The sequence below is a fragment of the Zychaea mexicana genome, assembly GCF_025766255.1.
Source record: "Zychaea mexicana strain RSA 1403 chromosome Unknown BDB00scaffold_22, whole genome shotgun sequence".
Taxonomy (NCBI): domain Eukaryota; kingdom Fungi; phylum Mucoromycota; class Mucoromycetes; order Mucorales; family Lichtheimiaceae; genus Zychaea; species Zychaea mexicana.
This window is the reverse complement of record NW_026516685.1, coordinates 338,030-351,217: the sequence shown is the minus strand read 5'-3', so window position 1 is coordinate 351,217 and position 13,188 is coordinate 338,030. Positions and strand designations below refer to the sequence as shown.

At 44.9% G+C, this 13,188-nt stretch overlaps 2 protein-coding genes across 2 annotated transcripts; both read left to right on the top strand.

Annotated features, from left to right (window-relative positions):
• Positions 1–5,938: 5,938 nt before the first annotated feature.
• Positions 5,939–6,862, top strand: BDB00DRAFT_760502 (uncharacterized protein; the record flags this gene model as incomplete). The annotated part of the gene is made up of 2 exons (XM_053119219.1): positions 5,939–6,396; positions 6,520–6,862. The coding sequence occupies 2 exons, from the start codon at positions 5,939–5,941 to the stop codon at positions 6,860–6,862; spliced, it is 801 nt and encodes a 266-aa protein (XP_052981500.1).
• Positions 6,863–8,222: 1,360 nt separating this feature from the next.
• BDB00DRAFT_870681 (uncharacterized protein) lies at positions 8,223–10,607 on the top strand (the record flags this gene model as incomplete). The annotated part of the gene is made up of 2 exons (XM_053126737.1): positions 8,223–8,271; positions 8,410–10,607. 2 exons carry the CDS (start codon positions 8,223–8,225, stop codon positions 10,605–10,607), a joined length of 2,247 nt encoding a protein of 748 aa, XP_052981499.1.
• Positions 10,608–13,188: the final 2,581 nt, after the last annotated feature.

The following is a 13,188-nucleotide window of genomic DNA, read 5'->3' as shown; positions in this document are numbered from 1 at the left end:
AAACAAAGCAGTCATCGGCGTAGGCTAGAACCTTTAGTTTAGTTGGAGACGGTGTGACTGGGGTAAGAGCTTTACTTGCTGCCATCGATATATCATATCCGTGTAATTGTTCATCGTTGAGGATGCGGACCAAGAAAGGCTCTAAGGCCAGATTGAACAAAATAGGCGAGAGAGGGTCTCCTTGTCGAACGCCACGTTGTTGTTTAAATGCTGGAGACAAGGACCCGTTAATGTTGATTCGTAGATTGCTGCCGAAGAAAAGAGTCTTGATAGAAGAGATGATCTTTGCTGGGAATCCCCATTTGCTAAGACAACATTCGAGATATTCTGGATGAACGCGGTCGTACGCTTTTTCCATATCCAAAGATAAACCGACGTCATCGGCATTTACGCTGGCGGCATGGTCCATAGCAAGTCGTACAGCAAGCCCATTGTCTGCGATGTAGCGTCCGTGCACGAAACCCGTCTGATACTTGTTAATTAATGCATTACTAACACGGACTATTCGTGAGTTCATGATACGGGTAAATATTTTAGAGTCCGTGTTGATCAATGCAATTGGACGCCAGTTTCGTAGTTGGGAGAGCTCCCCTTTCTTCGGAATGAGACAAATACATGTGTCTGACCATGATGCTGGAAATAGTGCCTGATGTAAAGCTGAATTGTAAATATCAACAGCCATTCTGCCATATAACGGGTGTTTGAAAATGGTAGACAACATGTTATAGGGCAGGCCGTCTAGTCCCGGACTGCTTCCTTTCGGTGCACGTTTGGTTGCGTCAAGTAACTCGTCGAGAGTCATGTCTTCTGTTAAGATGTCGCAAGAGTCTTGTGAGAGCACGCATGATGGCGGTAAATGGTCCAACAGGTCTGATATTGCTGCTGCATCAGTCGGTTCCGGTGAGTATAATTGTGAATAAAATGAACAGACTGCTTGATGCATATGATCAATCGAAGAGTCTACGATGCCTGTTACTGGATGTTCTAGCTGGAGGATGTTCCTTTGTGCCATTCGTTGTTGTGCTGTGCGTTTTAGATAGCCGGCCGATATTTCGCTACGCTCTCTCCAGCGGACATTAGCTTTGATAGCTAAAATTCTAGCGTGATCTTCTTGAATCTTGTTGAGCTCGGCGGTAATATCAACAAGGCGCTGAGGTCGACTTCCTGTTGTCTTGAAATGGCGCATCATCTTATTACGTTGACGAAGTAGGTGTTTTTCGCGATGGTCTTTTTTCTTGGCTAGATAACGTCCATATTGACGGCATTCCTCTTTCGCAATCTTTTTGACTTCATCCCAGGCCTCTTGTGGCGAGGCTATGTTGGCAATTCTTATATGTGCCGATGAGAGTGCTGAATTCAGTTTTTCTTTAAACTGTACCGAGTTGACAATAAGTGGGTTGGCTCTCCATATGTCTTGGCCCTGCCGGATATTACTGGCCCGCATGCTGGTCACTATCAATGCATGGTCCGTCCAGTTGCTATTCACATGGCGGACATCGGGTGCCGAACACAGCAGGGAGAGTGATGATGACGCAAATATATAATCAATTGACGATGTGCCTCGTCCGTTGTAGAATGTCGTCGTGAGGTTATTGGATCCGTCCGACGGCAGCATCAGGTTGACAAAGTTTTCATTCAAGTGTGCGCACCACTCTTTTGGTGCTGCTTTCATGAATGATGAGTCGCGCTGCGCATATGAATAGTTGAAATCTCCAAGGATAAACAACCTATCACCATGCGGAATCATATTTTGCTGTTGCAGGATTGGAAGGAGTTCGAGACTATAAAAGTCTTTCCGATCCCTGTAGGCGGCAGGCGCGTAAAAATTGATAATGTTGAACGGTGGAAATTCATTATTGATGTGTGTAACCGTCACCAACAATATCCGGCCGCTTTGCGACGCAAAGACATGTTGGATGTTGACAAGGGGAGAAAAGTTGATAATGGCACAGTGTTTACTCCATGAACTGTCGCGAGCACAGAACCGTTGTTGTAAAGTTTTGTTGTGTTCATCGTTATGAGTGCCCGTATCTTGAAGTGCCAGCAGGTGCAGGGCTTGGCGGCGTAGATGACGGATGAAGTGTTTTGTTTTGTTGGGGTTGTGTGGGTCATGTTTGACAAGATGTCGAACGTTTAACGAACCAATAGTGAGTGTCATTTTTTTGTTTTTGTTTTTTTTTTTTTTGGTTTGTTTTTGTGTTTTCTCTGTTTCTGAACTTCTTTGCTTTCCTTTTTTTTTTTTTTTTTAAAAATAAAAGGGAGGGGTTGATCTAATCAGAGGCCATAGTCTCCGCGGACGAGTGACCGGTGATCAAGTCGTTGGCGTGCTGTGGACCGCTGTCGGGGGACGTTGACTCAGTGGCGTCGAATTTGTTGTCGTCGCTTGAGTCTTCACTTTGCTGCTGCTGGGGATTGTGCTTCGAGGCCGAGGCACCCGATGGTGTGCTGATAGGCGGCGTGTTCCGGTGCTCTTCAAGTGTGAAGGCGGAATCCGAATCTCCTGCTGCCGACGGAAGCGGTTGGGTAGCATCCTGGGTCAATGCATCCACTTCGTCCGAGCAGAGTATCATGTCTTCTGTTTCATCCTTATCAGTTTCATCGGAGGATGATTGAGATGATGATTCATCGTCTGTTGGGGGTGTGAATTCTTCGTCTGAGGTATCCGTGTTGTCGCTGAGCGGTTCTTCGGTGACCATGGGTACATGTTTAGGCTGGGAACTTCGACGTTTTGAGTTCCCTTTGGGTTGTTGCTTTGGTGTGGCCTCGTTGACCTTCGAGTGTAGCTGAGCCTGGTTTTCACGCTCTTGTTCACAATTCGGGTTTGGAATGGTAATCGTCGTTTTGTCCAAAGCTGACTTCGAGTGAACATTATGAGAGCGATGATCAGATTGTGTATCACTTAAATGTTGAGCTGGTGGATGCGATTGTTGGGTTTTGGTCTTCTTTGGACCTTTGCTGGTTGTCGTCGACTTTATTGGCGATGCTGAACCAGTCGTCGTCTTTGGTTGTTTGCGCGGGAGTGCGTTGTGGGGATGATCGCATTCTCTCGCATAGTGACCGATCATTCCACAGTTGAAGCATTCTGGTTGAACGCGGCTTGGACATTGTTTCAGAGTGTGGTCTTGGGAGTGACAGTATCGGCAGTAATCACCCATGGATTGCCAAGTAGCGTAAAAAGACCGTTCTCGGCCTTGCACGAGACCGAATTCGACCTTGTGGGTGAGGGGCTTGTACGACTCTGGGGTGGTGTTCTTAGATTTCATGAGCACTGCGTATCCTTTACCCTGGAACCAACCACCCTCTACAGAGCGGTATAATCCAAGTTGCAACACGTGTCCGAATTGGGTAAGTGTTTGGCGCAACAAGACCTCCAGCTCATACATTTTGACGCCTGTAGGCAGTTTTTCGAGTTGTACTTTGGTGAGATCGTGTTCCGGAGGGAGCGATCTTACAGCCGGGAAGTGAACATCACCGACGGTAACGCCCTTTTCCAGTGCCAGGTTGCAGATGTCTTCGTCTGCAAAAGTCATCTCATACAGGACTTGTTTCTTTTCGCGATGGTGGATGAGACCTATGGCCTCATCCCAGTTTTCAAACGTTTCTCGAGCTGCTCGGAAAAACGCGTCCTCTTTGACTGAGCGTGTCGACATATCAAAGAAAACACTGTATTCTTCCGTTCCTCGACGAAGTAAATGGGATGCGATTGGTTGACCGTCGGCTGCCATGCTGCCAAGTGTCATTTTTACATCTTCAGGGACGTATTCGTTAAGCTGGGTTATCAGACGACCTCGACTGATTTCCGGACGTTTTTGGGTAACTGCTTGAGCATACGTTCGTTTTGGATGTGTTGGTGGATTTTCCTTGGGTTGGTTGGAGTCACCATCAGGAGTGACCCCAGGCACTTTTTGAAGGGAATCGGGAAGAGCCATGCCACACACATTTCAAAAACATGAGCCACAACCAACTGGAATTGAAAACGCAAAGCATGTTGCTACTAATCCACCCCTTTAAGCTCTAATTATTTACTGATACATCCTTGGTGTAATAAGGAGATACAACTACGACATTGGCACTCACAGTTACAGCCGATAACAGCGCTTTTTTTCCCGCTGTGATAGATTTAAAAGTATGCTAATAAGGATCCACCACATCATAGCATATGTTCACTACTGGTTCAAATGTCGATATACTTTACATAAGAAACGTAATCAGGAACATATGCTGCAAATTCTGAAACACGGTTATCATTGGCATGGGAACTGTGCAAACAAGGTCGCTTTTGCTACCAAATATTTCATTTCATAAATTAATACACTTCTGTCTTATACTTAGCATGATCATATCATGCTCGTCATCATCGTCGTCATCATCGCCAGCAAACAAGTATAGCAGTAAGCAGAAAAAACATGCACATCCACTCTCGGAGCACCTTGCTCTGACCAAGTACATACTTTTGTGTAAACATTGAGTGATATCAGGCAGCAATAGGTTGTATTTTGGAGTTGATTGAGATTCGCTCAAATCAATCATTGTACTTGTTTGTGCCTCGCACCATATAAAATGTGTACATACGGGACATTGTTTGTTCTTCTTTATCCAGTATCAAGAATTACTGTGATCGTAATAGCTGCTAAAATTTATATGGGTGCTTCGTGCTTATGTCTAAAATGTATCTGCTTTTGGGATTATGCGATTTCCAACTGTACATGCTATGTCCCATAAACATGTCATCATGTCTCGCTATTATATGAGCGTGGGTCGTTGTTTTGTCTTTGGAATAATAACAATGATACTCGATAAGAAACACTGAAATGGATATGAAAAGAACCCACAGACTTGCTTGATTACCAGCCGAATCAATGGGGAAAAGAAACGATAAAGAGGGTAACATCAAGAGACTAAACCATGCTTGGCATTTTTAAACAAAAGCGGTGGAAGCAGTCTTCATCGCATTTGGATAATCAGTCACTTTGCTCGTCGTTCCCAAATCGAGATACAGTTTCCAAATCAGGTCGCAATATGCTATTTAGGCACATGCCACTCATTCAATACAGAATCCGACAATTGGGTGTTGGGTCCTGCTGCAGATCACAAATCTATACCTTCTTTTTAAAATGTACGTACAGGATAATAGATATGCATTCTATCTATCTCATTTTGATACGCGGTAGCAGCATTATGTATTGCAGTCATGTATGTATCGATATCAAAGTAATCAGACTGTGCAGCTCTCTTTCTGTATTTCACACGCTGTTAAGAATGGGTAGCTTGTGCATTATGAGATGTCCTTAATTCTGGGATCCACTATTGGTTATAAGCGCAAAGGTGCACCTTTCTGGGGCTGTTTACAAAAGACAAATATACTGGATGATGGTCAATGATTTTTTTTCTGCTGCTCAGGCAGATTTAAATCGGTCTGTATCAATCGCCCTCGTGTTACTCCTTGTGAAAACAAATCCGTAACGTTTACAGCTGATAAGAAGAAAGACGAAAATGGATACAGTATCGAAATGATGATGACGACGACAACCATGGTCAGCAACAACGATAAAAAGCTTCCGTTATCCATCTTTTTCCGTGTTTCTTTTTCTTGTGTAGCATGCGATTTAGCAACGCCAAATGGAAGGCACCGGTGTTCTGCGCGCACGACGTTCTCCTTCCCAATTCGTCCAAGTGTGGGAAGGGTCTTTTTCTTTTGCATCTCTCCATTGATCTTTCCAGGGCTGATAACAGCAAGGAAAAAAAAAAGTTTCTTTCTTTTTGGGGAGAGGAAACCTCAAACGAGCCATTTTCTTCCTTTCTCTCTTTTTCCTTCGTATGGCTTCTTCTTGAAAAAATTTACGACTTCTTTCGGTTTCTATCCCCTCTTTTCTATACACTCTCCATTCTTTTATTATTCTTGCCATAATACACATAATACACCAGATACAGGATGCGCATGGACGGTGACCAACGTATCAAAATCAGCGGATGGCGAAAGAAACAGCAAACACTCAACTTGAACTTTGATGACCCCGCCTCGTTCCGCCCGCTCGCCATGGGCAAACATCCAAATCTGCTCTGGCCCCACGCCACCCGACAAGGATGGATGACCAAACACATGCCACCTGCGTTTTCATTCACAAAGACGCGACACCGACGCTATGTTCTACTTGTCGACCGCCTTATTTACACGTTCAAAACCGACACTCCCAAGCACGATTTTCGCGAGTTCTTTGAGCTGACGCAAAACACGAATATCTTTGTCACAGATCAGTTCCCGTCCGTGCTGTATTGCTTGGAGATCCAACGTATGGAAGATGGCCGTACTTGGTATCTGCAAGCTGAAGATGCAAATGACATGAAGCGTTGGATGGACCGGTTAAAACGGACGATCCAATGGCTGAGGTTGGAAGAGTCTGGTGTTGCTACAACTGATAAGCTGGATGGCGTCGAACTGGCTTCGGATAATCCACCACCAAGGCAAAGAATGGCTACTACCGCCGCTAGCACGACGACAAGGCCGGAAAAAAAACAAAGTGTCTCTTCGTCTGATTCGGCGTCGTCGTATTGTGATAACAACAACAGCAACGACAGAAAGCGGTTTTCAGCCTACAGTTATCATACACCACCACCTCCTCCTCCACAGCACCCACCGCCATCAGGGCCACCACCGCCCATCCCTGCTGCATACCATTACTCTGCAGAGCGTCAGATTTCAGTAGAGCATATGACGACATCAGCCGCTGCTGCTGCTTCGGCGGCCCTCGTGTCGCCCACAGCAGCCAATACAAGACGGCCTTCTCGTTTGCCCGATGTGCTTCCTCCTCAGCTACCACCACCCACATGTACGCTACCGTCTCCACCACCTCCAATGCGATGATATTTGTACACCACACATACAAAAAAGGATTATCCCAAAAAAAACAACTCATTTCATACACACAAGCCTTAAAAAAAGAGATTCTGTACGTTTTAACTCATATTACCACATAGATCTAGTATGTATGTATCTATTTCTATATTACGACACATTCAAAACAAAAACTACTACTTTTTATACTCTGTTTTATGTAACTACTGAGCACCGAAAAAGAGGACAAGACGGGTGTCACAAGAACAGACCCCAATGCTACCTATTTAGCATTGTCACAGATGATAGCACGAGATAATACTTGGGGGGAGGGGGGCTCATTATCATACTATACTATCCACAGGACTCCTACCGTGTCTTTTACTTTGGTTCTTGTGTCACATAGGCAGAGGGTCATAGCATCAACCGCGCCACTTGCTTTACTTCTTTATAGCTTTGTCTTGTTTCCTCTCCCACTTTTTTTTCAAAAATTCTTGGCACCTAATCTTTAAGGTGAGATAGCAGCAGCAGCAATAGAAGCAGCTACTGCGCTATGATAGTATGCATAGCCGTGTTACTTGATGTCTCAGTTTCTGGGTTCAATACAGTATACTTTAGTTTGTGATGTACACGTGCTGCCATATTGTTAAAGGATAACCCACTGCTGTCTTTTTCTTCTCTGCTTGATTCGAATCTTCCCGGGCACACTGTTATTACGTACGATTTCGTATAAACTTTATCGGGTTTCATTACATAATTCGCAAAGAAAACCCGCGGATTGGCAAAAGAAGCTTGATCATAGCTTGAAAACTGTCCCCCAAAAAAAAAAAAAAATAAGCGGGTTGGTGTTCATGCAGCACATGACCTTTGGTTGGGATCGCTATTTCCATATCAGAGTGGGTGCGTCTTACTACGCTCTCTCTTGTTTTTGTGAGAGGACACACAAATAGTATACCTGCCTACCGTTCTTTTGCTTTATTATCCCTGTGTGTGTAAAAACTGCGAATCCCCTTTCACTCTAATTCATACCATACCTTTTCCATTGAAGCAAAAAGAGTAAGCAAAATTCATACTTTTTTTTTTTTTTGCTGGAATGGAATGGAATTGCGCAGGAACAGCTGACACGGCGCGCAGAGGAGAAAAAGAAAGAGATTGTTGTGTGAGACAAGTTTGAGAATGATTATGCTTCTTTTACACGGCAGATTTCGGCATTCATAGTTCTCCTCTTCCTTCTCGCTCGTTGTATACCTTACAAGAAAAGAAAAGAAAGGTAGTGCAAAAATGCATAAGCTTTTCTTCTCAAGCGGAGGGTAGCTTTATCTGCTCTTTGTATCTACTTGAACTAAATAACCGCACTCAGTATCTTACTTTGCAACGTACAACTTCTTGAATGGATTCTAGCCAAAGCGCAGCCTCGGCAGAAGCACTACTCAACCACGGTAAGCTGCTGGGAACAGCACCACAACAATGATTATTTCAATCTGGGTGGTTCCCCGGGGGGGGGGGTGGGGGTGGGAGGAGAGCATTTCTTTCTCAAAAGTGTGCCTCGACTGAAAAATGCTGGTGCATGTCAATAGGCGTAATGTGGAGCCCTGATGATGATCCGTTGTTATTATCATCACCACCCATGTCGAGCAATTTCCGTCGGTCCCACGCTACCACCACCTCAACGGCTGCTGCTGACGACTTTGAATTTGTGGAGCAAGACGATACTGGATTATCTTTGCCGCAGCACAAAGTAGAGGGTGACTATTACGATAATGAACAGCAACAGGATGTAGCGGCAAAAGATCAACAGCAACAACCCATGACCCTTCGCGTTTTGTTTATGGGCAACTCGCTTTCGGACAGACACAAGACCAGCGTGCTGAAGAGATTTGCCGAAGCCATTGCATTCATGGCCCCACGACGACACTATCCTCCTTATTTTGGCAATACTACAGCACTGTATCCCGATACTCATAGCAATGACAATGACAACAACAACAACAACGATACCTTGATGATGATGGCAAAGTTCCAGGAACGCAAACATCACATTGTGTTTCTTGACGCATTCGACTGTGAGCCCATTGAAACATACGAGGATAACGGTCTAAGTGTAATAGAAGCCGATTTTACATGGTCATCTGACGAGAATACGAGTAATACTAGTAGTAGTAGTAGTAGTAGCTCTTCGTTTCTCCACCAGCAGCAACAGCAACAACAACGACGACAACGCCGTTTACGAGACTATGTTGATCATTACGGACAAAAGATCGATCTGGTCGTTTATTTCTACAGCAGTCATTCGGCTGCGATGCATCATCAGATTCTTGATCAAGAAATGCAACATTTGAAACACATCAGCGTTGATTGCAGTATTCCCACGTGGCCTATCTTGGTGCACAGACCGCATGAACGCGCAGCATCAGGAGCCAGTGGTGGTGGTGGCGGCAGTAGCCGTAACACCAGCCGACCTAGTACACACAATACGTATCGCACGGCCTCGCCACGATCCCCTACACCAACAACAACAACAACAGCTGGAACAGCATCATCATCATCAACAAGATCACAATCGAAACTCAACAATAATGAGTTACTAATGGCAGCAGCAGCAGCAGCAGTAGTGACAGATGAAGTGGATCCACTTAGTCTTCGACAAAGCTTCTCGGAACAGTTGATTCGACATAACGTCAAGTGCGTTGACTTGCCTGGTATTAATCCGGAACGGCCCAAGTTTCTGGGAAGCAACAACAACACAAATAGCAGCAACAGCAAAAGTAGTAGCCGTAGCAGTAGTAAGAGCGGCAGCAACGGCGACAACCATGAAAATACACAAGAGCAACTGGATATCATGACGGTGGACCAGTTTAATACGATTGACAAAAAAGAACTGGCACGTATGTTGAAACGATGGCAAAAAGCAGCCACGCAAAGCAGCACTACGATCACACGGCGCGGTGGCAGTCACCAAGAGCAGCGTGGCAAACGCCTTTCACGAGGCATATGGGTAAATGATGCCGAAACAAGGAAAATGGGCTTGATAGGTGCGCAAATGTTATTGCTGCTGGCCGTACTCGTGGGAGGACTACTTTACGATTGGGGCCAGCATCCTACTAGAGAAGGAGGCAGCAACGATCAGGATGGTGACATGATGGGAAAGGAAACAGAGAATGTGACCGTCGAACTACATCCCATGTGGAATATCGTGGATCAAGAGACTTTACGACACATGTTTATGGTTCAAGTCCCTGCTGCTCTTTTGATTGGAAAGGAGCAACAACAACAACAACAACAACAACAACAACAACAACAACAACAACAACAACAGAACTTTTCAGTAATCCTGGATCAATACGATCAATTACGCGAATATCCGATGGGGTACCAACGTTATGACGACACAGTACAGATCTACTACTATGCGGTAGACGTACCATCACCGTGCTTACTCAACAGCCATCATGATTTCATTGCAAACGTACTTTGGTATCGCCAAGAATCTGGCTATGATGATACTGAATCAAAAGGACAGCAAGCGCCACAGCCGTTATTGGTTGACCGCGTGGAATTGACAATCGAAGCATGCGATCCAGTCTCTGTCACCAAGCATGTGGCAGATCAAGCACGATGGATGTGTGGGTTGGAAGACGGATTAGCATTATCGACGGTGCTGCAGTATCCGCAAAACGCAAAGGGGGCTTGGAGAATGTACATTACCTCGCTCAAACTTCAAATACATGCAATGTGGCTAGCTTTGACGTCATTAGCCGAAACATTTGGATTTTAATGGCGTGTCCCTTTCCCCCCCACAAGGGATTTGGGTGCTATTACATATTGAAGCAGAAGTAGTCAATAGTAGATAGTAGTAGGATCATCTGTATGTACATAATGTATGAGAGTGTATATATACGACCAACAAAACATATATATCCTCCCTCAAAGATCATGTAAAAATCAAATAGAAATTCTGTGATCTGGATCTTTTTTTTTTTTTGGTTCGCCCACTCCTGAATTATCATCAAGATGCTGCTGCTCCTGCACAGCGATACGCAATTTCCAGCATGTACAGTAGTACTGCAATCGTTACCGACGGTTCATCACAATATATCGGATATGCAGCTGACATACGGTTCATCAACCACCACCCTGCATTAAGAAGAACTGGGGATCATGGAATGGGATTAGGCTTTCAGAACTACATAACCGATTGCTGGTGCTGCTGCTGCTGCTGGTGCTGCTATTGAGAGCAGTGGCCAAGATACAAGATAGGAATATATCTCCCTTCATTTCCTAGACTCGGGCCATATGTGGAAAAAGGAGGGCTCCCCTTAAAGAAAGTAGCTTAGTCTAATTCTGCGTCGTCCGTCTCGTTCCGTTACCTTCGACTACTGCCCAAGGCACTTGGACTCGGATACCAAGTAGCCAGCATCATGATCGTGCATCGACTGTATAGTACAAAAAAACAATTGGATCAACTGCCTCTTTTGGACATGATCGACGAGACAGATTTCAAGGAGACTTCCAAACAAGCACACTACCAAGTTCTCCACCCCCCACGCTAGGCCAATTAACAGATACGAAAAGGAAAGAAGCAAGAAAGAGTCCGGTTGTGCTTGTCCGAGCTTGCTGACAATGGAAATGCCGTCTCTCCTCTCTCTCTCCTCTCCTCCTCTCCTCCTCCCTCCGTTCTCTCTCCTGCCTTTTCCCAGACATCCACCAACAATGCCCTCCCTTTCTCCTTTTAAATTTTTGAATCCCCAACAAAAAAGAACGATCCCGAATTCGGATAAACGTAGTCTCCAAAAGTGTGCTACTGAAGAGAATGCTATTTTAGAAGAAGAAGGCAAAGCCCGAATGTGGGAGTGCCTTGTCATCCATTCAGCATCAGTCTCATCGAACGTCAGTCTTATCGTTTTCCCTTGAAAAATTTGCCACATATCCTCTCAGTGAGAGAGAGAGACAGAAAGAAAAGCGTAGGGTCGTCGCCACAACAAACTATCACTGCCCTCTAGTTGTTATGTAAAACAACAACAAAAAAAAAGGAAACAAAAAAATTCAATGCAGCTTAATCAGATATACAAGTCGTTTTTTAATAAAGAAGCAGCGTCCTTTGAAAGCAAAAAAAAAAAAAAAGTAATGCAAGGATGATGATGACGATTGATATGTTCTCTAAACCGATGACCACTGCTACGGGCGATGATCTTCTTTTGATGGGTTCGACAGTGAGGGTCCCGTGGCCTTTCTTTCTGGAAATGCAAAACGCATCATCTTTAGCATCATGGTTTGATGTGCTCCTCGTGGGGTTCAAACGTTGGGGCGTTGATCTCAGTCTGTAATCATACAGTTTCCGCATTATTACATAGTACTGAGGCCCAATCCATACAAACTCAACCTGCTGTCTGCTACTGCTGTTCGCTGCTGCTGCTGCTGCTGATGATGATGATGACCACCAAAAATGGGTGTAAGGGCGCGGCTCTTGTAAATTTGACAGGCCCCAAAGGTAACCCACATACACACGCATTACATCAAAAGAAAAAGGAGAGGGGAGGTTGGGGGGTGAGGGGTGAGGTTGCTTTGGTATAAACCCGCCAACGCATGTTGTGCGTGACCTTTTGCATACCCTGCCGACATACACAAAAGAAAAAGAGCATCCATCGAACCCGATTCTTATTGCGGTTCTTATGCGCGGTACGCAGCGTGGCGTGTTTTTGTTTTGATTTCTTTGTGTGTTCACGCAAAAAAAGTACTCATATTTCCCCCATGGACTGTCCACTGAGCAACCCATGGTGGAGGCTTCACGGTCTGGTTCTTTTAAAGTTGTAATTAGGTTGGAAAAGCTAAAGTGAATTTATTTTGTTACAGATTTCAGGGAGATCGCAGGAGTTTTCTTTCAAGAAAAAATAAGGGTCAAACGCGGATCTTGCTTTTGGGATGAGAGAGAGTGCGCGTGTGCAGTTTATGGTAATGGAAGGGAGAATGGAGCATGGAGAGAGAGAGAGAGAGACACCGACAAGTGTACGTGTACGCGAGAGAGGCACACCATGGAGAGAGAGCAAGCGAGATCTCCTATGTTGTGTGTATGTACGTACATATGTTTTGAATGAGTTGTTCACGGCTCTTTTTCTTTCTCTTTCCCTCAACTCACACCTTTTTTTTTCGGTATATATTCTTGCACGCACGCACAAGCCGCTTTTTAGTAGTGCCTTTCCTTTCCCTACTTTGTTCTTCTTCTTCTTCTTCTTCTTCTTTCACTTCCCTTTTGCTCCTACCTCTCTCCACCTTCTTTCTTTCGTCCTTGACACACACACACACACACATCTACACACTACCTCCTTCCCCTCGTTTGTCCTCTTGCTTCTTCCCCTTCA